This window comes from Podarcis cretensis (genome assembly GCF_951804945.1).
Source record: "Podarcis cretensis genome assembly, chromosome: 15".
Taxonomy (NCBI): domain Eukaryota; kingdom Metazoa; phylum Chordata; class Lepidosauria; order Squamata; family Lacertidae; genus Podarcis; species Podarcis cretensis.
In genome coordinates, this window is record NC_137185.1 from 24,848,519 (window position 1) to 24,874,437 (window position 25,919).

The 25,919-nt window shown below is 49.3% G+C and overlaps 2 protein-coding genes across 8 annotated transcripts in view; one reads left to right on the forward strand and one right to left on the reverse strand.

The window, feature by feature from the left end:
- Positions 1–25,919, forward strand: part of USP2 (ubiquitin specific peptidase 2) — an 82,341-nt gene that overhangs the window by 40,293 nt on the left and 16,129 nt on the right. For 6 of the 7 annotated variants that reach the window (XM_079954736.1, XM_079954737.1, XM_079954738.1 and 3 more), the window contains one exon: positions 23,758–23,808. In XM_079954736.1, coding sequence (XP_079810862.1) covers positions 23,758–23,808 — 51 coding nt within the window. Of the gene's footprint in view, positions 1–14,438; positions 14,985–23,757; positions 23,809–25,919 lie in introns of those variants that run through there. The other variant, XM_079954741.1, reaches the window with a different exon arrangement.
- Positions 1–25,919, reverse strand: part of NLRX1 (NLR family member X1) — a 307,093-nt gene that overhangs the window by 2,444 nt on the left and 278,730 nt on the right. The gene's annotated exons all lie outside the window — the stretch shown is intronic.

A 25,919-nucleotide genomic window follows, 5' to 3' on the forward strand; every position in this document is an offset into this window, starting at 1 on the left:
AGGACTCTTAAGCCAAACCGGAACCCTGGCAAAATCTCTGTCACTAACCACCCACCAAATGCCAGTGCTGTTCCTCTTCTTCACACCCCATGCTAGCACTCTGAGAACAACCCAAAATTATTATTATTTAATTTGGGTGTGTGTAGAATTTTGAAGCTCACCACTTATTCCAGCCTTCCTAAACCTAGAGTTTTGGACCACAGCTCACACCAGCCCCAGCCAGCACTGTAACAGTTGGTGGTATGAAATGTCACGGAATATCAGCTGGGAGCTGCAGGAGATAGATCAATTGCAAGCAAAGCAGGATGCCTGCCCTGGAACTTTTGCAGCTGCAAGCAGTACTGAAAGCACAAATAATCACAAATGAAAAGGACCCAGAATGTCCTGGGAAGGTGAAACATCCCCTCCATTGGCTTTTGAATATTACCGTTTCAATAAATGCCAGTTTGGGGTCTAATCCTCCAAATCCGTCTGTTTTTGCAGACATATCTTCTTTAAGGAGGCAGCTATTCTTTAGGGGGGCAGGGAGCTCCTCTGCCCTCTCCCCTCCCTAAATCCCCCCTCTCTCCTTCCCTCAGAAATTCTTGCCTCTTCCTCCCTCTCTACTCCTCCTTCCGCTGGCCTGGTGTCAGCTGGCTCTGACCAAACACTGGGCTTGGCTGCTGGGTGGGAGGGGCTGCCGGCCTCCCAGCTGGCATTGCACACGCCTCCTTCACATGGGCACGCGGCGCACCATCTGGCTCCGTCTGGGACAGACACCGAGAAGGCCAGCAAAGCAACTGGGGTGCTCCTGAGGGTCCCCGGGCAAGCGGTTGTTCCTTTCACCCGTGCACAGCCTCAAGACAGAAGCAGGCGCAAGAGTATGAGACAGCGTGGATAACGGGGGATTTTGTCTGCCCTGATATCCCTCTGACTTTGTCTGCCTGTTCACTAGGATTGGAGGCAATCCATTACGTGTTGTTTGAGAACTGAAAGCAACCCAAGTTAGCAGCGAATATTAGTCATGTTCTCCGGGTTGATTTCCATTGTGGACACGGGATGAATAAGCAAACAACAGTTGTTTCCACTCAACATTTCTGTTCTTGTTGGAATTCTCTGTCATCCCTTCCCACCTATATGCGTGCCTGGCATGCAACATAACAATCAGCAGAGCAGAGTCCCAGATGATAGGAGGAAAACCCGATGCATTCGTCCCTAGCATGATGGGCCTACCAGAACCTTCATGCAAATATAGCCACAGATTTAGAGGCGGGTAAGTTGGAGGACGAGGGACGCAGGTGTCGCTGTGGGTTAAAGCCTCAGCGCCTAGGACTTGCCGATCGAAAGGTCGGCGGTTCGAATCCCTGCGGCGGGGTGCGCTCCCGCTGCTCGGTCCCAGCGCCTGCCAACCTAGCAGTTCGAAAGCACCTCCGGGTGCAAGTAGATAAATAGGGACCGCTTACCAGCGGGAAGGTAAACGGCGTTTTCGTGTGCGGCTCTGGCTCGCCAGAGCAGCGATGTCACGCTGGCCACGTGACCCGGAAGTGTCTCCGGACAGCGCTGGCCCCTGGCCTCTTAAGTGAGATGGGCGCACAACCCCAGAGTCTGTCAAGACTGGCCCGTATGGGCAGGGGTACCTTTACCTTTACCTTTAAGTTGGAGGACGACATGCATTGTCTTGAAGAAGCCTGGTTTTTGAAACGTGCTGGGATACATGGGCATAGCAGTCAACCTTCCCTTTTTTGCGGGAAATCTCCTTATTCCAGCGCCGTTTCCCACTGCTATCCCGGATTGTTAGATATCCCATAGACTGTCCCCAGGACAAGTGAGGCTGCTGACCCCTTATTTTCAAGGCTGCCGATCCCTTATTTTCAAATCTGAAAGTTGACAGCTATGTACATGGGGGACGTGCGGCCCTGCAGATGTTGCTCTGACCACTGGCCATGCTGGCTGGGGGAGTTGGAGTCCAGCTCCCAACAAGTAGAGGGCCACATATTCCTTCCCCCTGCCCTAGTAGATACAGGTGTGTTCAGGGGTAGCATGTCACATTTTGCTACCTGAGGCAAAACAGGAAATTGCTGCCTTTCGTGTGTACCGCCCCTTGCGGCTTCCACTGAAACCACTTCCTAGGGTCACATGGCTGCAGCTTCTGGGTTCTGGTGAGATTTCGCAAGGCCTCTGTGCGATCTCGCAGGGCTCTCACAAGATCTCGCTGGAACCCGGAAGCCGACACAGCCACATCTCCTCACTTCCTCAGCAGTAGCATCAGCAGCCAGACACCAGCAGAGATGATCCTTGGATTCCACCACATGAGGCAACTGCCTCAGTCTGCCTCACGAACAGGGCCGGCCCTGGGTTTGTGCCTTTGTGGGACACGAGGTTCAAGAACAGATGCTGCCTTTGGAGGATGCTGTTGTTATAAAAAGGACCCTCTTCCTTCACTTTTCACCCCAGAAGCAGTCACACCCATCTCTACACACATCCTGTAAATTTCTTCTTCATATGGTGCAGAGTGAGTTTATGACAGTCTTCCCCACCCTGCTGTCCTGCAGGTGTTATTGGACTACAACTCCCATCATCCCCTATCCACTGGCCATACTAGCTGGGGCTTTGTGAGAGATGGAAGTCAGAGCCAGACAGTGTTCTTCTTAAGCTCTTGCATCATCTCTTTCAAGTATCCTTGGGGGGAAAGGAATAATTTTTAGCCAGTCATGTGCCACATCCGGTGGTTGTAATAACCTGGCAGTGTGAACGCACTGCAAATCCCATGTGACTGGTGTGACCCCACAGGGATGTCAGTTTAATGGCACGTAACACAGTCCCGGCCACACACTCCCATAAAACACACACTCTTCGGGAATTTGCATTGCAACTTAACCAATCCATTTCTATAACGGTTCTTATTTTGCTGCCTGACTCTGAAAAGCCAAAGAAAACCAAGACCAGCAAATAGCAGCAGGGATCATTAAGCTCCCCTCTCTGTAACCCCATGGCATGCCTGTATTCAGTTACCAAATAGCTCAACCAAGAAGCATGAAAGGGCATTTGGACTGGGCTGTCATAACCCCAAGTGACCCACAAGAATTGCCTTGCAGAGCTGCTCCTATATTAAGCCACCCCAGGGAGGGAGGGAGGCTGGGACTTTGCCATCTTGGGGTGGGGCAGAACGAGAGGCACTTGTCGGCATGAGACTCCGCAGCTGAAAACAGGACCACTTTTGAAGAGGAGCAAACCTTTCCAGTGTCAGCCTAGGCTTCTTTCTTGCATCTGATCTGAGCTAGGGGGGAATGCTGCCATTTTGCTCTCCCAGCCCAGCACCCATGGGATGCCACTGTTCTCGTAAGGCAGGGATGGGCAGCCTCAGCCCCAGGGGCAAGTGGCCCCTGAAAGGTTGCTCAGAAGGGAATGTGGCCCTCGGGTTGGAAAAAGTTCCCCACCCCGTCAAAAAGAGAGCTGGGTTTAACCATATGGCAAGGTCCTTTCTTCATTCGACAAGGTCACCGAGCCCATTGACAGGTCAGGTATTCCAATAATACCACTCTGCAGATCAGGCTTCTCCAGATTTTTTTAGACAACAGTTCCCATCAGCTTCGGGGCTGGGGCTGATGGGAGTTGTAGTCCAAAGCATCCAGGGGGGCACCAAGTGAAGGAAGGCTAGTGTACAGTAGATAATTGAAACAACACTCTTAACAAAAAATAGATAAAACCACTGGAAAAGTTAAAACTGACAGCACAAGCAGAAGACTAAAATCAGTAAGCCTGCCAACCATAAAAACGGATAGATCCAAATGGGGCCCAAACTGAGTTTAAAGGCCTTGGTAAATAAGTAGGGCTTAGCTTGCCACACAGTCTTGTCTCCAAAGCTTTTCTTCAACCCACTATTGCTATGCTGCACCTCCAAGACCTCATCTCCTCTCATCCCTGCCCTCTTTCTTCTCTGCCACCATGTACACACACTGCTCAGCCAGTCGGGCCGATGTGTGCCTTAAGTTCCGTTCTCCATGTTTCCACATCAGTTTCCAATTTTATTTATTTTTTTAATCCCCATGAAAACTTGCTAGCAGTGCCCATTTCTCCTAACGTACACATGCTGGCGCACTATTTTCGCCTTTTGCACGCATCTATGCAAAGCAGTGAGAGCCAGTGTGGTGTAGTGGTTAAGAGCGGTAGTCTCCTAATCTGGTGAACCGGGTTCTCGTCTCCGCTCCTCCACATGCAGCTGCTGGGTGACCTTGGGCCAGTCACACTTCTCTGAAGTCTCTCAGCCCCACTCACCTCACAGAGTGTTTGTTGTGGGGGAGGAAGGGCAAGGAGAATGTTAGCCGCTTTGAGACTCCTGAAGGGGAGTGAAAGGTGGGATATCAAATCCAAACTCTTCTGATGATGATGATGATGATGATGATGATAAGAGTGCATTTTTGTACGCCGTTTTCACTAACATAAGCACACTTTATCCTAACGTACACATTTATTAATTTTTTTGTATACGTTACTTGGCTGGAGAGCAAGCACTGCGAAATTCAGGAAAGTGTGAATTTCTAAGGCTGCCTCTGTGTCACTTCACGTATGGTGTCAGAAAGTATGCATTAGATAACTCCACCCTGACTTGCAACATCAAGTGATGACCTGCATATGAGCACAAGATTCATCACAGGTTCTACACCACCGTTTCTACCTCATTTTGGTTAATAATAATAATAATAATAATAATAATAATAATTTATTATTTATACCCCGCCCATCTGGCTGGGTTTCCCCAGCCACTCTGGGCGGCTTCCAAAAGAGTATTAAAATACTGTGATACATTAAACATTAAAAGCTTCCCTAAACAGGGCTGCCTTCAGATGTCTTCTAAAAGTCTGGTAGTTGTTGTTCTCTTTGACATCTGTTGGGAGGGCGTTCCACAGGGAGGGCGCCACTACCAGGAAGGCCCTCTGCCTGGTTCCCTGTAACTTGGCTTCTCGCAGTGAGGGAACCGCCAGAAGGCCCTCGGTGCTGGACCTCAGTGTCCGGGTAGAACGATGGGGGTGGAGACGCTCCTTCAGGTATACTGGACCGAGGCCGTTTAGGGCTTTAAAGGTCAGCACCAACACTTTGAATTGTGCTCGGAAACATACTGGGAGCCAATGTAGGTTTTTCAAGACCAGTGTTATATGGTCTCGGCGGCCGCTCCCAGTCACCAGTCTGGCTGCTGCGTTCTGGATTAGTTGTAGTTTCCGGGTCACCTTCAAAGGTAGCCCCACGCAGAGCGCATTCAGAGCCAAACTAGATGTTTGCTGAAGTTGTAGCATGCAGCTACATAACTTGTAGTGGTTTTTTCCTACCTTCCTTCCTTCCTTCCTTCCTTCCTATTTATTTATTTCGTTTAATTTCTGGACTGCCTATGGACCAAAGTCCTCTGGGCAGCTTAGAAAAAACAATGAAAATAGATGCTGTCAGAGGAATCATGGCTCTGAATGCCAATATCTGGGAATGACAAGTTGGGAAAGATCTCAGTTCCCACTTGCAGGATTCCGAGAGGCAAGTGGCTATTATGGGAGCACAGTGCTGGAGTAGGTGGGTCTATACAATATACAATACAATACCATACAAACCATTAAATAATCTTGATGCAAATAACATTAGAATTGCATTCCTAAGTGAGGGGGGAGGAGATCCTTGGTTTTTTGCTAACATCCGTCAGTCTCGGGAGACGATGGAGGAGTGCGCCTTTGGGGGTGAGGTCAAGCTGTTGGACAGTTGCAGCGCCTGCTGTGGCTGTAGAGACCGATATAGGAGAGACATGTTTTGTAGCAGCTGGGGCAGATGAGGGCGTCCGGCTGTGCCGCTGCAGATGCACCATGGCATTTCTTCTCTCTGTCCTCCTCCCAGGCGCCATTTCTCCACCGGTCACTGCTTGTTGTTTGTTGTTGTTTAGTCGTTTAGTTGTGTCCGACTCTTCATGACCCCATGGACCAGAGCACGCCAGGCACTCCTGTCTTCCACTGCCTCCCGCAGTTTGGTCAAACTCATGCTGGTAGCTTCGAGAACACTCTCCAACCATCTCGTCCTCTGTCGTTCCCTTCTCCTTGTGCCCTCCATCTTTCCCAACATCAGGGTCTTTTCCAAGGAGTCTTCTCTTCTCATGAGGTGGCCAAAGTATTGGAGCCTCAGCTTCAGGATCTCTCCTTACAGTGAGCGCTCAGGGCTGATTTCCTTAAGAATGGAGAGGTTTGATCTTCTTGCAGTCCATGGGACTCTCAAGAGTCTCCTCCAACACCATAATTCAAAAGCATCAATTCTCCGGCGATCAGCCTTCTTTATGGTCCAGCTCTCACTTCAGATGCACAACTTGACTGCCTGCCTCCAGGCACTGCAGTCGCCTGTAACAGATTCCCACAAGGCAGGGTTGACGGTGCCAGCCTTAGTGCCATGTTTGCAAACATCTTTGTAACACAGAGTTGCTCCACCAATGGGCCTGGTGCCAGACACCAGCTCTCCACAGAGCACACCCTTGAGGTATCCTTCCCTCTTGCATCCTGTGGTCACAACCAAGCCAGCGTAGAAGTCGCTGAGACAGGAGTGCGAACATTCTGGGAATGTGGGAACAGAGAACACACAGAAAGGAGACATGTAACTTAGGGAGAAAAAACAGGTTAAGCAAAGCAGCCTTCAGGTTTCTCCTGCCTTTGGATGGCTTCTCAGCCCCTTCGCAGGGTAGCTCTCTGACGTTTCCCTGGGGTCTCTCTCTCTCTCTGGCCTTTGGGCCAAGCCCCCATTGGGATCCACCAATAGCTCTACACCTCACCGCCCATGTTTGCAATTCTCCACACGTTCCCTCCTGACGTCTGCGGCAGAATTTCCGGAAATTTCTCGCCCCATTAATCACCCATCTGCATCGTCCCAGGCTGGTGAACCCAGTGGCCGTTGCCAAGTAGGAAGATCACAGCCTGTTCTTTGGGTAACCTGAGGCCAGCTGGTCACTGCTGCATCCGCCCCACCATCACTCGAGGGGTGTGCCCCACTACAAAGCCCCCTGCTTTGAGAGTTTCCGCACTGGGGCTGCCCAGGAGTTGTATGGCAGCCAGCTTGCATTGATTAATCATTTACTTTTAATTCTAACATTTTCCACCCTCTCGTTCTATAAAATGACCAAGGCAGCTTCAATAAAATAATTGGAAGTCGGGATAGAATTTTCTGAAAACCTCTGTGTTGAGCTTGACTGCACTGCCTCTTTTCTCATTCCCATCTTGATCTCGACAAGAATCAAGGCTGGGTGATTTTGGTGTTTGCTTTTGGTTTTTGCTAAAAATGCAAATAATTCTCGCATGATTGTATGCATTATAATATTCTGCTCTAGTTGGAACAGAGATAGTATTTGTATCTGTATACAGTGGTACCTCGGGTTACAGATGCTTCAGGTTACAGACGCCGCTAACCCAGAAATAGTACCTGAGGTTAAGAACTTAGCTTCAGGATGAGAACAGAAATCGTGTGGCGGCGGCAGTGGGAGGCCCCATTAGCTAAAGTGATACCTCAGGTTAAGAACAGTTTCAGGTTGAGAACAGACCTTCAGAATGAATTAAGTTCTTAACCCGAGGTACCACTGTTTTATATTGTTGTACTGTGTCCTGGGACAGTATGGTGAAGGACAGTTAAGAAATAATATATGTAAATAAATGTATAACGCTATGTACATTATTGTACATACATGCACTCCAGGTTTCCTCAAGTAAACAGCACATAAAGAGATGCATGTAGTTGTATGAAAATGCATATTCAGTTATGCTGTAGAAATGCAATAATGCACAGGGCTTGATTCTTTCATGCGCATAATATAAGCAATTTTTGTTCCGTTTGATTTTCGCACGTAGATATAAATTTGTTTCGATTGGATTCCCATCCCTATCCTTACCAACAAATAATGAGAAGTCATCCAGCAAACAGCAAGAAAATTACAACAGTGCTTATGAGGGCAGCTGCAACAGCGTATTTAAAATGGTTACCCCCCCCCCAGTGGCGGAGCTTCATGCTCTGGCACCGGGTGCGGAGAGTAGGTGGGGGCGGGGCTGGCGTGCATCCTGGGGCCGTGGCACATCGCCTGCGGGGGCATGGCGCCGCCCAGTGTGGGTGGGGGGCAGCCATGATGGCACCCCACCAGGATCACGCTGCTGGGGGCGGTGCGCTCCCCCCACACTCCTCTTTCTCCGCCAGTCCCCCCCTCCCAAAAAAATGCAGTACTGAAATAAAGCCGTCTTCTCATTGTAGCAGTGCAGTTGGGCAGACCCTCTCTTGGGGGGACCACACCAAATTCTGGGAGCCACCACCAAGAGGGCTTTGTATGTGTCGTGCTCGCCTGCAGCTGTGTATCAGCCTGGGGCTTGCTCAGTGCCTGGATAGGTGACCCTTTGGGAACCATCGTACATTGGTACCTTGGATTACATACGCTTCTGGTTACATACGCTTCAGGTTACAGACTCCGCTAACCCAGAAATATTACCTCGGGTTAAGAACTTTGCTTCAGGATGAGAACAGAAATTGTGCTCCGGCAGCACGGCGGCAGCAGGAGGCCCCATTAGCTAAAGTGGTACTTCAGATTAAGAACAGTTTCAGGTTAAGAACATATCTCCAGAATGAATTAAGTACTTAACCTGAGGTACCACTGTAGAAAAAAGGCAGGAATGTCAGAAAATAATTAAACAAACAAGCCAGAAGAGCCAATGCTATTATACAGCCACAGACCTGGCAACAAGAAAATAGATAAGAAGTGCACAATGTGCTGATATTGGAGAATGTGATGATGATGATGATGATGATGATTAAATTGAGGCATAATTACCATTACTAACAATCCAAAAGAACAGTAGCATCCATCATACTGAGGAGGAGGAATGGTAACACACCAATATAACTCAAAATATCTATATTTCCTGTTCTGGCATGGACAGTGAATGCTGGTCAACCAAGTCAAAAGCATGAGAAATAAAATCCCACCAGTTGACCTTGGAGTGTTCTTGGTCTTCTTTCCCCCTGGAGACCCTCAGTTTAGGTGTTATTGTTCCACTGGGTGGGTGCCACTACTGAGAAGGCCCTCTGTCTGGTTCCCTGTAACCTCACTTCTCGCAATGAGGGAACCACCAGAAGGCCCTTGGCACTGGATCTCCGTGTCCGGGCTGAACGATGCCAGGAACTGAACCTGGGACCTTCTGCTTGCCTAGCAAATGCTCTGCCGCTGAGCTACAACCCAGCTCAAGTTCAGGACAATGTGATCCGAACTGCTGGCTCCACTCGGTCGCCCTGGCCGCTGCATTCCGAACCCATTGCAGTTTCCAAATTACCACCAAGGGCACCTCCACACCGAGCATATTGCAGCAATCTAACCTCGGAACTGTCATTTGAGAGCAGCTGGAACTTTTCTCCCTGCTGAAACTCCCTCTTCTGCACAACTGGGGCTGCACCTTTGGCATGCAACGTGCCACGCAGGCTCTCCGGGGCCATTTGAGGTCTGCCCTAACCCTCACTTGCCTTGGCCGCTGCTGCCCGCAGGAAGGCATTCAGCTGTCCTCGTGCTCCATCCATAAACTGGCTTCTAGGAATTCTTGGCTATCTGACACTTGGAGGAGGCCTCCCCCTCCTTCCCTGGTGGTCAGAGAGCCATCCCAGCAGCTGCTTAAAGAACCCACAAACCCAGTAAAGTAAATATCTCCCTCTCCCCTTCCCCCATTGCTCCAACTGTGGCAGCTTTCATATCACACAGGAATCTTCAGTGCCCTTTTAAAAAGAAAAGAAAAATCAGACAAACGGATAGAGAAGAGTCTTTTGACACTGGTTTTTTCCCCAGTGCTTGTCAGACTCACTGAAATTAATAGACATGGCTAACTTGGGTCTCGTAATTTCAGTGGGTATACTCTTAGTGGGCATTAATGCAATGATTGATTGATTGATTGATTGATTGATTGATTGGATAGGTTTCCCATGAGGCTTCCTGGAAGCAATTTACAGTACAGAAAAAACACACACAAAATAATTGTGTTTGTTTTAAAAATGCTAATGAAATATTTACATATATATAAGCAATGGGTTGCATTAAACTGAGTTCTGCACAGAATAGACCCTTTGAAATGAATGTACCTAAGTTAGTCGTGCCTATTGACTTCCATCGGTCTGTTCTGATTTGTGTAGGGTTTACTCCTTAGCCTTTTCTTCTCCTGAAGATGTTCCTGCAAGGCAGCAGGTGTGAATTTTACCTTGTGATTTACACCTGAAGCCTTTCTCACGAATGAGTATAGCTGCAACAGTGGAACATTTATAAAATCAGTTCAGGCCGCATCTGCACTATACATTTAAAGCGGTATCATACCACTTTAAACAGTCATGGATTCTTCTCTCTCTCACACACACACCCCCCAAAAAAAGAATCCTGGGAACTGTAGTTTGTAAAGGGTGCTGAGAGTTGTTCAAAGGGGCCTATTCCCCTCTAAAGTTCCCAGCATGATTTAACAAGCAGTCCCTCTTCCTAGGGAACTCATTCTGATGAGAGGGAGATGAGATGAGAGATGAGATGATGTTGGCTATTTAATGAACATTCTTTCTTGATTTGTCGATGGTGAGAAATTAGATGGTGTTGTGTCAATGCAAGTGTTACCTGCGCTTTCCAGTATATTCCCACGTCACTTCCCTTATTGCAAAAAGCCCAATCTCCCGGGGAAAGCAAGTTTGTTGCGCAAAACCTCCCAGTCATCTAAAATTTCAGAAGCAGGGTTTGCCCAATATAGGACTGAGGGCTTATCCACACCTCTATTTGCCTCACCTCTTTCCCCAACCCTGGGAAAACCCACAGTTTGGGCTGAATCCGGAACGAAACAACAATCTGGTTTTCTGCAGATTGCTGCTGTTAGTTCACATGGAGCACTAAAGAGCGGGTTTTCCAGGGAGCAAAGGCAAAACCACTCAGAGCCATGCCCAGAAAGCAGGGGGAGAACAAAATACACTTGAATCTGTGCTCTCTAGGGTGCAGGACAAGAGGAATTGTGGAAGAGCTCAGAATCCCATCTGGAAACAGCGATAACCCGAAAACCTCCTGTTGGAAGTTTGGGTGCAACTCAGCTTGCGGAAGAGGGGTTTGCATAGGGTTAAGGCAGGTCCCCAGACTCTCTCTGTACCTTTAACCTAGTGCCTTACTTCTCCATCACCTTGTTGATTGGACTGATAAGTCTTAGGCTGCATCCTGCTTGCCATTTCCTCCTCCTCCTCCTCCTCACTCTTCTCTCTCAGACCTCAAGGTGAGAGGTCATCTGTAGCTATCCTCTGAGAAAGGAAAGGAGCAAGCATGGCTGCCATGCTGTCCTCTAGACTAGTTGATCAGACTAGAGCGAGAAACTGTTCTATTCACGTTAGACACAGTGGCATCGTGCCAGTTGCTGGAGCCAAGGGCAGGTGGGTGCCAGGCAGGGGTGCCAGCCCAGCCCCTGCTGCTGGAGCAACACCACCCCTGCCGGAGCAAAGTGGGGCCAAGCTGAACTGCCTGCCTGCTCACGCAGGGGGGAGCCTGGCCAGCTGATACAGCCCTTGGCGAGCGGAGAAGAGCCCCAGCCCACTGGGGGTGCCTGGTTTGCACCTCCTCAAAAATTGTGTGCCCAGGGCCATGCCACCCCAGTTAGGCATTTCCTATAGTAAACAGCTTTCTTATTTTCTTCCCTACAAGTGTCTTCTCTATGTCTGTGATTGCGAGAGGTAAAGTCAACTCTCTAACCAACGTGCCCTAGCTGAACGCTGCTCACTCTTGCATATGAAAAGGGCTTCCGTAGGTGATTGAACCCTGTTATTTCAATGCCGCCGCCTCTGTCTGTCTTCCTGCGCAGTCTCCTGATAGCTGAATGCTGGGTTGGCACCGTGTACTTCTGGACTCTCAACTCTGTGTGGGTGTGCAGCCTGCCTGCGTTCCAACTGTGTTCATGATTGCAAAAACACGCTGAGCGCAGAGCAATTTGGGTACAGTTATAGAACCGTAATTACGTTTTCTGCTGTCGCCTGGGTCTGTGTGCGGTGTAACAATGCGCCATTCCTATCACCTCTGTCCCGGGCACGCATGGAGCATTTGCCCATCCTCGTGCGTCAGCGATTCCAATTCCTTACTATTCCCGTGTGCTGTTATCTCTGCGTTTGCAGATTGCGTTCCCTGGAGTTACAGTGTCATGCTGATGAACGGCTTACAAATCTTGTAGATAAATAATGCTGTGATATATGTATGTATGTATGTCTCCCTGGGTTTATTTTTAACGCTACCAAAAATAGCCGTACCTCATCCAAGCTAAAGTTAGTTCCCTTGCAGCGTCTGCACAAAGAGATCTGGTTGGACGGTGGAAGAAGGTTGGAAACAGTGCAAAAAGGAACAAGCAGTGCTTGATTTATTAAAGAGGAAAGGAAAGCTGTTCATTCTTTTCTTTCCTTTCCTCTCAGAAGCAGTATAGCGTGCTTCACGGCTGGAGGCAGCCGCGCTTCTGAATACCAGTTGCTGGAAACCTCAGGAGGAGAGAGTCCTTTTGTGCTCAGATCCTGCTTGCGGGTTTCTCACAAGTGTCTGGTCGGCCACTGTGAGAACAGGATGCTAGACTGGGCGGGCCACTGGCCTCATCCAGCAGACTCTTCTTATGGTCGTATGCTTTGGTTTTATGGCTGCATAGATACATGGCAATAACAACCTCGAGTGCAACTTTCCAAAACTTCATCCTGACTCTTGAAAGCATCTGACGTAAACAATGGAAAGTTACCGCGGGACAATCTGACCGTTCACCGGGGGATTTATAGATTTGTGTCGGGCGCTTGGTCAGTCCCGTCTGGAAATTTTAAGAGGTCACCAGACAATGGGTCTGTTGCGATGGCTGTGGGGAATATGTGGTTTTGCAGGAGAGTCTGGGATCCTGGGCAACTTAGTTGCTGCGACTGCACAGAGCTTCCCCTTTTATTTCTGTGCCTCAGTTTCTCTCTGTGTGTAAAGAAGGATGCTTGTCAGGCAGTGGATACTCCGTTAAGGGTGCTTCATTGCAGAGGAAATATTTGTCATTGAAATCCAAGCCAGTGCTGGATTTGGCATCAGACCTCAAGCCCCTTGCAGAATGCTGACACCAGAAAATTATCTGGAGGTCAGCCAGTGTTACACAAAGTAGGTAAAATGCCACCCAATGGCCATACATAGCTTGCCTTGGGATACCCTGCATTCCTTCTTGTCCTTTTGTACTTCAGTGGCTGTCGCTCCTTTCCTTTAATTTTCGACGTTGATATTTTATTGAAAAGTTTCAATGATAAAAGAAACAAAAGTGAGATGTGTTGGTTGTTGTGCATGCAAATAGGTCTGAGAGGCGGGTGGGGATTGGCATGCCGGCTGCCGATGTCACAAAGGCGCTGGTAGCTCCCTCAAGCTTGCAGGGCTCTCTCCTTCCAATTTCCCCACATACAACCTTTTACTTTCTTCCCCTTAGTTTTCTGCTCCCCCTTTTCCCACCCATATCAGTAAAATGGTTTGGGGGTAGTGGGTGGGGAACACAGGTTTGAAGGAACTAGCCACCGAAGAGTCTCAAAGCAGCCTCCTCTGCGCTCTTGTCTGCAGTATTCACACTGTGGACAGTTAATCTGTGGCGGGCTTGGTGGATGAACGCCTTTGGGTGCAAGATGGTTTGGACTGGGTGGTCTCTTGAGTCCTCATGCTCAATGCCACTGTTCTGCCCTTCAAAGACTAGACGCCTTGGCAGGATTGGAGTTCAGATACCAGCAGAATGCACAACCAGATTGCACCAAGAGAGCTCCCTTCTTTCTCTGCCCCGCTCCTGGGATGTGGGTAGTTTCATGTGCTGGATGGGAAAGAGGGGGCCACTGAGAGAAGCTACGCCACCTGAGGCATTACTTCAGGGAAGAGGTACTGCGTGGTCTCAGTTGGCTCACTTTGGCAGCAACTCTGTGCAGGGCAACCAACTTTCCTTCTGAGCTTCACCATTGCCTCACCATGTGGACTCAGAGAAGTCACTTCGCCTCGCTGTGGGACATGTGGAAAAAACGTGTTTAAATGTGGGGCTCTTCCGACATCCTTTCCCTGCCCTGACTCCAATAAAAAGACAGACAGACAGATCACGGATAGCACTGAGTACAGTATTTCTGTCTGGCTGAGATGAGAGTCATAGTTCCACCCGGAAGAAAAGTTCATTGGCTTCTACACGCCCCCAGTGCCTGCTCTGAGTATGTGTGTGCCTTAAATCGCTGGGCCTGCATAGCCGGGTTGCTACGACGCTCGAGCACCCAGCAGGACCAGGCAGAGCCACCCGTCACACTTCCCCTTGGCTTCCCCACCCGGCGCAGAAAGTTGCCTGCAGCCTTGGCCGTCGGTACCTCCCTGGAGGGAGCCCTCTTCTGTGCAGCCTTGCCTGGGCGTCTGTTCCACCTCCCCTGCTTGATGTCAGAGTGATTCAGGTGCCGTCAGCAGCGGGGAAGGCGAAAGCAGCAGCGGCGGCTTTGCCTGGAGTGACAGCTTTGAGGCGGACCCTGGATTTTAAAGACGCGAGCCGGAGCCGCAGTGTGGAGGGTCGCCCGCGCTCTGCCACACTTCCATGTCCAGCCAGAAGAACCTGCCAAACTTTTCCTCCCTGCTGGAGAAGAAGCACTTGTGGTTCCGCTTGGGGCAGAAGGCACGCCAAACTCAGCAGCTCCGCTCCCTCTTTGATTCCACCGGGTCCATCTCTGCTTTGGAGGAACGCTGCCTTGCTGTCTGAGCAGGAGGAGCAAGGGGTTGAGAGGAGCAGACCCGTCTGAGTCTCACCTTTCTCCACACCTGGATCTCCTACCGAAGGAAGCTCGTGGGAGGGAAGAGGCGAGGGGTGCCTCCTCGCAGCATGCGGAATTCCTACACGGTCACCCTCCCCGAAGAGCCCCCCGTCTCGCCTTTCTCTGGCATGCCAAAGGAGCTGCGGACCAAGACGCCCATGCCAGGATCACTGCTGGTCTCTGCCTTTGTGGGTCTGGTGCTCAATAAAACTAAGGTACAGCTCGGCTTCACCCCCAAACACACACACACACACACACACACACACACCATCCTCATGGCAATTTTCTAAGCTGGGTTTGGCTAGGGGTTTCCCCTGCCTTGCCGGGTGGATCGGCCACAAATTGCGGGGTGGGTAGGTGGGCCTTGCACCGCATGTGTTGGGTGGGCATGAATTTAGCAATCTTAACAGTCCACTCTGTTGCTGCCTGGCAGGAGCACTGGGTCCTTGTCTCTGCTCTGCTCCTGACTTCACTGTGTGGACTTGAGGTGGAGACTGAACCCTGCTTTCAGCCTGGGAGGGGGTTAAAGTGTGGGTGCTGCCATAGCAAAGCCAGAAATCGCCTCGTCCTGTTCTTATCGCACCTCTAAAGATGGGTGGGTGGGAGAAGCTAAAAGTAGGGAGGTAGTTAACTATCTGCTAGAGCAGAAGACGGTTGTGTGGGTGCAGACGCTCGCTGTCAAAAAGCAGGAGTTCTGCAAGAACTAGAGGCGACAAGGAGACCCTTCCCGCTTTCCTACAGAAGATGGAGTTTGCAAGAGCAGCCTGCAAAATGAAGCAATAAGCTGTTAACTCCTGGTACTTAGGTCCCAAGAGTTTCCGCTGCGAGACCAACCTTTTGGGTGTTGCTCACCGGGTCTCCATTTCTAAGAAGGGGCACAGTTAGAGAGGAGACTGGAAATCACCGCGTTCTGGTTTTTTGCCCCCCATCACACCCCCACCCCCGGGCAGAAAGCCCCAGTAAATTAAAGGGCATGCTCTCAAGATAACTGAGCAGTTAACCTTTCACCTTTTGACCTTTCCTCCCAAGCTCAAACCCTTTCAGTGCTTATTTATGGGTGAAAGTGTGTGTGAGCGAGAAAGAGAGAATGTGCATTCTGAATGCTGGGAGAGTGTTGGTAGTTATTCAGAGTGAATAAAAGCAGAGCATGCAGGAAGGATCTCAGGGGATGTTTGGGGGGAGGGACGGACAGGCGCCAGGACACCTGGGTCTTTCTCCCTCTCCACGTGGCTGTTCGGGGTGTGCTTTCCTCCCTCCGCGAAGCCTGAACCGTTTTGACCTCGTTGGGCCAGTGCCCTTCGGGGAGCGCCTTTGTTCCATGCCGTTACGTAATAGACTCCCTTCCGCCGTGGCACCTGTGGCTCAGGGCAGGTCAGCCCCTTTGTTCGGTCAATGAATGGAGCTGGGCATGTTATGTAAGAGTTGTCCGTGCCTCTCTCTCTCCCCCACAGGCAGCTTGAAACCTCCTTGGCGCCGCTTGCTGAGCTCCTGCAGCTGAGGCCAGCTAGGGAGCTGTGATCCAAGCTGGCCGGGGAAGGGAAAGGAGAGTTCAGTTGTCAGGGGAGGGGAGGGGAGGGAGACGGAGGCTGAGCCATTTGGAACCAGGTGGCTGCTGGTGGCATGTGTGGAGAGAGAGTTTTTCTCTCCTCGCTGATGCCATAGTGGGTTTCGTTTTGCTAGGGAATGTCTATTATTATTATTTCTATTATTATTATTAATCAGTGTTTGGTTTTTAAAACACGAGTTGCAAAGCTGCCCCATAGTCACAGAATCATAGAACAGTAGAATCAGAAGGGGGACACAAGCGGTCATCTTGTCCAGCCCCTGGCAGTGAAACTCAAGCTGGTTTTACATTATGCCCTGCATCCTAAAGGTAAAGGGGTAAAGGGACCCCTGACCATTAGGTCCAGTCGTTACCGACTCTGGGGTTGCGGCACTCATCTCGCTTTATTGGTCGAGGGAGCAGGGCGTACAGCTTCCGGGCCATGTGGCCAGCATGACTAAGCCGCTTCTGGCAAACCAGAGCAGCGCATAGAAACGCCGTTTATCTTCCCGCCGGAGCAGTACCTATTTATCTATTTGCATTTTGATGTGCTTTTGAACTGCTAGGTTGGCAGGAGCAGGGACTGAGCAATGGGAGCTCACCCCGTTGTAGGGATTCGAACTGCCAACCTTCTGATTGACAAGTCCTAGGCTCTGTGATTTAACCCACAGCGCCACCCGCGCCCCTTGCCCTGCATCCTACAGTTGGATAAATCTTGATTATGGGGTCCGCGGTCTGCGTCAAAACCATTCCCAATACAAGGAACTGCCTACATACTTGGGCAGGGAGTTGGGGCATCACGAGTCCTTTCCCAGCCCAGTGGCGCTGCAGGAAGGATAGCTGCAGGGTTTAATTTGTCCAAGGTTTGTTGGCTTCCAAACTGGTTTTCAATGTCCCGGCGCATCCTGGGGCCTTTGAAACAAGAGAGTTCCGCTTGATGAACATGTACAGAGCGCCTTTCCCAGGAGCACTGCCATGTAGACACCGCTGACCTAGATGGACCCAGTGGCCTAACTCTGTATAAAGCATATTCTGCCTGTGCTCCCATGGTGACCTGTGTTTTTGGGTCAGAATGGGAGGCATCCGGATAGGTCCCAGATAACGCACACCTGTTCCTTCTGTGCCTGTGTCAGACTGGGAGCGCTGCTTGTGAGGAATTTCCTGGAACAAGGTTCTGATGCTCAAGGGCAAGCAGTGGCTTTCCCCATCTCTCTTTCCCTCTCTCTCCTCCTTCCTCTGGATTCGCGTGGGCTGGCTGTTCATCTGGGGCCTGCCTCTTCCTCTCCATAGCGGAGGAATGCCGGCTGGCTGGTCCCGCATGCTTTGGCGATGCGCCATTCCCCAGCACACTCTCGGTTCCTTGTTCTCTCCTCAGAGATTTTTCTGTCTACTCCCTTGGGCTGGGAAATGTTTCGGGAAGGATGTACGTAGATTAAGCAGGGCTGGGCCACCCCCAGAGACCTCAGAGCATCAGGTCACCTCCGTCACAGCCTCTCCAAACCTCCTTGCCCTTTGACACACATCGTAGGCACCTCTCGTGTCCTTGTCGCTGCTCAGAAGAGATCACGGTTCTTCTGGACCTTGTGTGATTGCCAGATCCAGCTAAATTTGTTTAGGTTGCCACCAAACACACTTCCAAGGAAATTCCTTTAGGGTGCAAATCCTAAGGTGATGCTATCAGGATCCTTAACTCGGTGCTTGCTTTCAGTGTCATAATTGAGTGGGGCTTAGTGGCTTGGTTGCCATTCAGGATCTAGATGTGGTCATTGCAAAACTGTGCTTATGGTGCCAGGATGCATCCCATTGTATCAGCACAAAAAAGATGCAAGGTTTTGATGCAAGGATGGGTAAGGGGGAACAGCTCAGTTCTCAAAGCTAGTATTCTTTCTCTGACCACCTGCCAGCTATCATATGCCTTCAGGTTTAGTTATTCAACCAGGGTAGAGGTTGAACCACCATTATTCAGCTTCCGCCAACCCTCTGGCTACATGCTTGCAGTGGATCTCACCAGTGATCTAGTGGTCCAAGATAGCAGGGTGGGTGGGTTGGTGTCAAAGACCCTTTACTCTTTCTGCAGCAAGGTCCCTGTCTCCAGCGACCTAAAACCACCCAGTCAGCATGAAAGAGAAGGTTTTTTAGCCACTATCTGTTCCAAAGCTAAGCGTTTAGGAGCACTGAAAACTCAGGGTGCTTCAGCTTCAAGGGAATGGTGCACAAGTTCTGTTGTGTACAATGAAATGTGCAGCCTAAGCCACTCCAGAATAAGATACTGGAGCATTCCAAATCATTTGCCAATGTACGTGCACAGAAAATAGATCTAGCTCAAGTGGAACACATGGAGATCTGCACTGAGCGATGCAATGCATCCCTAATTATTATTGTTGCATAATTATAAGATTACTGTATAAACTTGGAAAGCTGCACAATCTTATAAAGGGTGTGGCTGGATCACGAAGGGACACTACACTGTTGCGTGTGGCTGTTCAACACATACCACAACCTCAGCTGATCAAGGCAGACCAGATCAGGAGGGAGGGTTACTGCCTGCTCTCAGTTCTTCAGATGTTTTATCTCAATAGGTATTTTGGACTACAGATCCCATCATTCCTGACCACAGGCCATGCTTCCTGTGGCTGATGGGAACTGGAGTCCAGCAACATTCTGGAGGACAACATCGCTCTCACATTGATCTGACAAGTAGAGAGGAGGGAGATGTTCTCCTCCACCAGGGTGCTAGACTAGCTGGAGGAGTTAAAGTTGAGGCTGTTCTGTTCCTAGCATCATTTCTAGTCTTCGCCTGTCTCACAGGTGAGCATCACAGCTGAAGAAGGATAGTGGGGTGGCTACTTTTCCACAACAGAAGCCCAAAATCCTCTGCATCAAAGCAAATGTAGTGACTGTAATTACTATCTTAATTTCTCTTTATTCCACCTTGTCCTCAAAGTCGAAGGGCTGGGTCATTGGGTATGTGTGAGTGTGTGTTTTTTCTGCACACATTTTGTCCTTACAACAACCGTGGGTCCCCAGATGTTGTTGAACTACAACTCCCATCACCCCTAGCTAGCAAGGCCAGAGCTCAGGGATGATGGGAGTTGTAGTCCAACAACATCTGAGGACCCACAGGTTGAGAACTGCTGAGTTAGACTAAGAGAAATACATACTGGCCTTTGATCACCCAGAATGTTTCAAGGGGAGGAGTTTGAACCTAGGTTTCTCCCAGCTGAGTCAAACGCTCCAACTACAGCACCCAAACTGGCTGTGTCAGCGATTTTTAATAGCATGGTTAATAATAAAAATGTTGTTGATAATAATGATAATAAGAGCGTAGGTGGGTGGGATTCAGCTAATATTTGTGAAATTAGGGAATCAGGGCTCTTTTTTTAAAAAAAATCCCAATTTTAAGATCAGTTCTCCACGCTTTCTCATCAGTTTGTGATTTTTTAAGTCCTCGTGAAAATTCAGCAGCAATATGGTGCACATTTCTCCTATGTATTTTTTTACAATTTTATGTGTTACTATTATTATTGTTATTATTATTATTACTACATCTATATCCCACCTTTTGTCCAAGGAGCTCAAGGTGGTGTACGTGATTCTCCCCCTCCCCAGTTTGTTCTCACAACAACCCTGTGGGGTAGGTTAGGCTAAGAGACTGTCACTGCCCAAGGCCACCCAATAAGCTTTACAGCTAAGTGGGGTTTTGAACCCAGGCCTTAATCCAACACCTTAACCACTGCACATCAGCTCCCATTCTATGTAAATATATTTTGGGTAATAACACATTTGAGCAATGTATACTTTTCCTAATATAATGGAACCTTGGTTCTCAAACGCCTCAGTACGCAAACATTTCAGCTCTCGAATGCTGAAAACCCGGAAGTAAGTGTTCCAGGTTTTGAACATTTTTCGGAAGCCCAACATCCAATGCGGCTGTCAGCTATTGTTTCCAGGACGCCTGCACCTTGGTTTTTTAACGTTTCAGAATTCAAACGGACTTCCAGAATGGATTACGTTCGAGAACCAGTATACCACTGTATTTGTATTTTCCCCGAGATAATGAGTTTTTTCCTGTTATTTTCACCAGTATATGCATTTTTAAATGCAGTATTTACCTTAGCTCATGCATTTTTGTACACATTACTTGCCCGGAGGACTGCGCTGCAAAATTCAGAGAAGTGCAAATTTCAAAAGGATGGATGTTTGTTTCTGTTCTCATGCACGAATTGGGCTGAATCGCCTTTCAGTGCAAACCGAATTGAATTTTCCCACCATCCTTAATCAGGGCTTGTTATTTCATTAAGGAACCCCAAACCCCTTCCTTCACTCTCCCCTCCTTTGCAATTCTGTCTACCCTCAGAGACGGAGAATAGGGGTCCACTTGTCCCCATCCCTGTCCCCATCCCACCCCCCGATGTGACATGAGGCTGTGTTGCCAGAGCAGAAACGTGTGCTGTTTGAGCCGGTCTATTTTGGGCTTTTGTCAGGAACAGGAGAGGAGGCTGCTTTCCCTCCTACAAACACATGCCAAGCGCTGCTATTTTGGAACTGGCGAAGCAGCAGGGACCTCCTCCTCCCCACTCCTCCTCCTCCTCTTCTTCAGTTTCTGGGGTGCCAGAAATGTAAGGAGGTAAGAAGAAGGGCTGATGCTTTAACCCACTGAACCCCAAACCCAGTCCAGCCTGGGGGGTGGGGTGGGGAACAGGGGCATGCCTCCATTCAGCCTGCAGCCCTAAACCATTTTATGAATTTATATAGTCATACCTCTTGTTACGGTCGGTTCAGGTTATGTCTTTTCAGGTGGCAACCCAGAAGTACCGGAAAGGGTTACTTCCGGGTTTCGCTGCATGCGCAGATGCGCAAAATGACATCACGCACATGCGCAGAAGCAGTGAATTGCGACCTGCGCATGCGCAGACTTGGGTTGCGTTCCTATCAGGTTGCGAACGGGGCTCCGGAACGGATCCCGTTCGCAGCCAGAGGTACCACTGTAGTGCATTATAACACACATACACACCAACTCTTCGCCCAAAAAAGGCTCCCAGAACAGCTTGCATACAATCAGTTGAAACAAGGCAGTCTCTGCCCCCTCTCACGCCTACGTTCTAAAAGACAAGGGACAAAAGGAAAGAAGGAAGCGGAGGGCAGAGGGGAAAAGGCAAGATCAGGCACCAGCTCTTTAAGCTCTTTAAGCTCTTTCAAGTCCAACGCTCTCTGTCTGCAGCAGAGATGCCCCACATCAGCCGGGGGGCGGCATGTATTCCCAGCCCACCTGGAAATTGAAGAGCAGATACTCCTTGCATTACCTATGTCAGAGGTGCAAAATGCAGAGATGAAGTTTGTCCTCCCTGCTTTTCCATTCTCTTTCCCCACCCCCTGAGCAATGCCCACATGACCTCTGTCCCTCTGCTGGGTGCCAGCTGGATCCATTCCAGGCCCTCTGGGCAGGATTCTGTGTTCCAGGCCCAACAGACTGCCAAGGTGCTGCTGCTGCTGCTGCTGGGGACTTGCCAAGCTTGGTTACTCCCCTGGCTGCTACATTGCCATGTGTGGGGCACCACATGTACAGGAAATGGGACTTTGGCTTCCCAGGATTTTGCCCTCCTGAAGACAAGGTCAACTGAGTGCTTTGCAGACACCTCCATGGGAGGGAAAGGAGTTGATGCAACACTTTGGGTGGCTCTCTCTGCTGTATGTTCCTCTCCTGTTGTTCTTCTGCCAAAGGCCTCCCTTTGCCTTCCCTGTCTTACCGTTTGCTTAAAGCGGTTTTTGCAAAGCGGTTCTCCAGCCAACAAATGTGTACAAAAACCCACCTGCTAAGGTAAAATGCACACGAGGATGCATATATTCATAAAAAAATGCTTTATATTAGGGGAAATTGCTTTGAAAAAATATGTATACAGTACATGTATTAGACAAAGTTTCATGCCGAAATGTGTGTGTGTTTGTGTGTGTATTTGAGTAAATTGGTGACACAGTTTTATTCATTCATTCATTCATTCCCTTCTTCTCTCCTTAGCTTTTCCCCTTGTGTGCTGTTGTTGTTTTTTAGGATTGTACATAAGCCATTCTGGGAGCCTTTTTTTGGCTGAATAGCGGGATGCAAATGCTCAGAAAAAATGTAATTAACAAATCTGCACTAAAACGCCTCATGGATTTTTATGAGGATTTTTTGCAAACTACTGTGGAGAACTGAATTTAAGACGAGAGAAGTGAGAAACTGTGGTTGGCAGGTTCTCTCATCCGTACTTCTTACAAACGACATTATGATCATATACGCACCATCAGAGAGTCCTGAATTTATTTGTTTGTTTGCCTGCTTATTTAATATTTAATTTGTCTGCTGCACCTTTCTCCCAAGTAGGAGAGCCGGTGTAGTATAATGGTTAGAGTGTCAGACTAGGACCTGGGAGACCACCAGGGCTCCAATCCCACACTCAGCCATGAAACTCACTGGGTGACCTTTGGCAAGTCACTGTCTCTCAGCCTGACCTACCTCACAGGGTTGCTGTGAGGATAAAATGTGGGTGTGGGGGAGAAACATATTATGCCACTTTAAGATCATTGGAGAAAAGTTGGGGTACATATGCAGTAATAAGCAGTGCTTTTTTCTGAGGGTATGCAGCGGTACACATACCCCTAAACATTTTGTGAATCTTTGTACTTTTGTCCATTTACTATATTTATTTTTCCGATTTGAACTATAAAATGGTGATTTTATCTGGTCAAAATGAGAGTACCCCTAAACAATTTTTTTTTAGAAAAAAAAGCACTGGTAATAAATACAGTAAGTTTGCATTCATTCATTCAGCCTTTTGGATTCATTTAATAGGTGAGGGGAAACTCAGGGCCATGCTGGAAGTCCAGGGGCCCTCTGTTCTAGATGAGACAGAGTCCGATTGCCTTAACTTACTTTTGGAAAGGGAAAGCTCTTTGCACATGCACAGAAGCCCCTTCTCTGTCTCTTCCCCACTCCTTTCGCCATTACTTCCATATTCTAGGACTGAGCCTGAACGCTTGAAATCTCTTGGCGGAGCCCAAGATATTAATACCCACATCTGCTACAGAGCCTTTGATTCTGTGATAGCAGAAATTTCCCACAGGCTTTGTCAGCTACTGCTAGAGTTGGCAATCATTCATTTCTGGCTCTCAGAGTAGGAAAAAGCAGGGCACTGGCTTTGCTTTGTAGGCTCTGTTTCTTGATTCCCACCACCACCACTTTCCCCCCAGTAAGGAACCTTCCCCTTAAGCCTTGCCCCTGCTCAGCAAGTATTGACAAGGGATGTGTCAGGGGTTTGAGGTTCCCTGCAAGCTGTGGGTTTAATGGCCTGAAATCTTTATGCCCGTGATCCCAAAACCCCACCCTTGGATTTGGCTGTGTTTGCATATCCACCCGACCCGGAGTTACCGCATTCTCACAACCAATGCATGTTCTTCTCTCTTGACAGAATTCCAAAACTGTGCAGGGCCTGACCGGCCTCCGGAACCTCGGCAACACTGTGAGTCCACTCTTCTCTCTTTCCATCCCTGTCCCCCCTCCACTTGGGTATATCTGCACTGGGGTGGGAGAACTGAGATCACATTCACACTATGAATGCTACCAGTTCAAAAAGTCCCGTGGCGTTCCCCACAAAGAATTATGGGAGCTGTAGTTTGTTAAGGGCCCTGAGATTCCCCTCACAGAGCTACAATTCCCTGAGTTCCCTGGGAAGAGGAACTGATTGTTAAACCACACTAGTACCGTATTTTTTGCTCTATAAGACTCACTTTTTCCCTCCTAAAAAGTAAGGGGAAATGTGTGTGCGTCTTATGGAGCGAATGCAGGCTGCGCAGCTATCCCAGAAGCCAGAACAGCTAGAGGGATTGTTGCTTTCACTGCGCAGTGATCCCTCTTGCTGTTCTGGCTTCTGAGATTCAGATATATTTTTTTCTTGTTTTCCTCCTCCAAAAACTAGGTGCGTCTTGTGGTCTGGTGCATCTTATAGAGTAAAAAATACGGTAATTGTAGCTCTGTCGGGGGGGTGGGGGTGGGACAGGGAGGTCTCCTAACAATTCACAACACCCGTAACAAACTGCAGCTCCCAATAATTATTTGGGAAAAGCCATGGACCTGTTTAAAGTGGTATGATTCTGCTCTAAGGGTATGGTACGATTGCAGCCTGAGATCTGCTGACAGGCCTCTACGTGATTTGAGTAGACCAGAAAGGGGCTTCTGACGCCTAGTGTCTAAGAACAGCAAGATCCCGAAAGCTTAAACTGCAAATTGCTGGGGGTGGGTGGGCGACAGACACTTGGGATGGGGTGAACCCGAAGTGGGTTTTCACGTGAAAGGATTTGTGAGTTTTGATAGTGGCGCCGATCACACGCTCCTGGGCTGAGCCTACACTTTGCGGCACACCCTGTTCCTTAATTCTTAGTTTATGTATACCCACTTAGGTCACTCGTTTGCCCTTGGCTCCTATTGGCGAGCTGTGTGGCATTTCAGCATAATAAAAACCAGATATATGGATTGTTTGCATTGCACTTGCAGTGATAGATCCAGACCACCCCTTCAGTTTGCCCACACTTCCTTACCCCCACCTGGGAACACTGCTATTTAATGCTCAGTTGGAGCAAATGACAATCTGGGTCTTCCCCGGATTGCCATTTGTTCTGATCTATCACTAAAGAAGTGGGACGCAGGTGGCGCTGTGGGTTAAAGCCTCAGCGCCTAGGGCTTGCCGATCGAAAGGTCGGCGGTTCGAATCCCTGCGGCGGGGTGCACTCCCGCTGCTCGGTCCCAGCGCCTGCCAACCTAGCAGTTCGAAAGCACCTCCAGGTGCAAGTAGATAAATAGGGACCGCTTACCAGCGGGAAGGTAAACGGCGTTTCCGTGTGCGGCTCTGGCTCTGGCTCTGGCTCTGGCTCTGGCCAGAGCAGCGATGTCACGCTGGCCACGTGACCCGGAAGTGTCTCCGGACAGCGCTGGCCCCTGGCCTCTTAAGTGAGATGGGCGCACAACCCCAGAGTCTGTCAAGACTGGCCCGTACGGGCAGGGGTACCTTTACCTTTACCTTTATCACTAAAGAGCGGGTTTACGCTGGAAAAGGAGCAGAGCAAAGGGAAAACTTTGTTGTTCCTCCTCTTCCTCCTCACTTTATTTCAGCTATTGCCCCATAATGCAGATGGCAGGACTGAGGCAGAGCTAGAGTGGCTTGTTGAAGCCCACCTCGTAGTGAGATCGCAGCGGAAGCAAGATTCAAAGGGAGAGCTCTCCGATTCATATAGCTGAGCCTCTGAATCGCAAGTCCGAACCAAAGCTCTCTGAAATGAACAGTTTAAAAAGCAGTGCAAGGTTAAACCCAGTCTCTGGGCTGGTCAAGCACAGAGATCACCCTGCTGCTGCTACTTCCTTGCCAAATTCACACTGCTTGGCTTGCCTTGCAGGGAGAGCGTGGCATGACCGCACCACCATGCAGCTACCTCTCAGATCCTTGCACATCAGGCTCCTGGAGCCCCAGGGTGATAGCATGCATGCGCTAGTTTGTATGGCATAATTACCGCCACTGTGATTCACATGCCGCTTCCTTGTGTATAAAGGGTAAAGGGACCCCTGACCATTAGGTCCAGT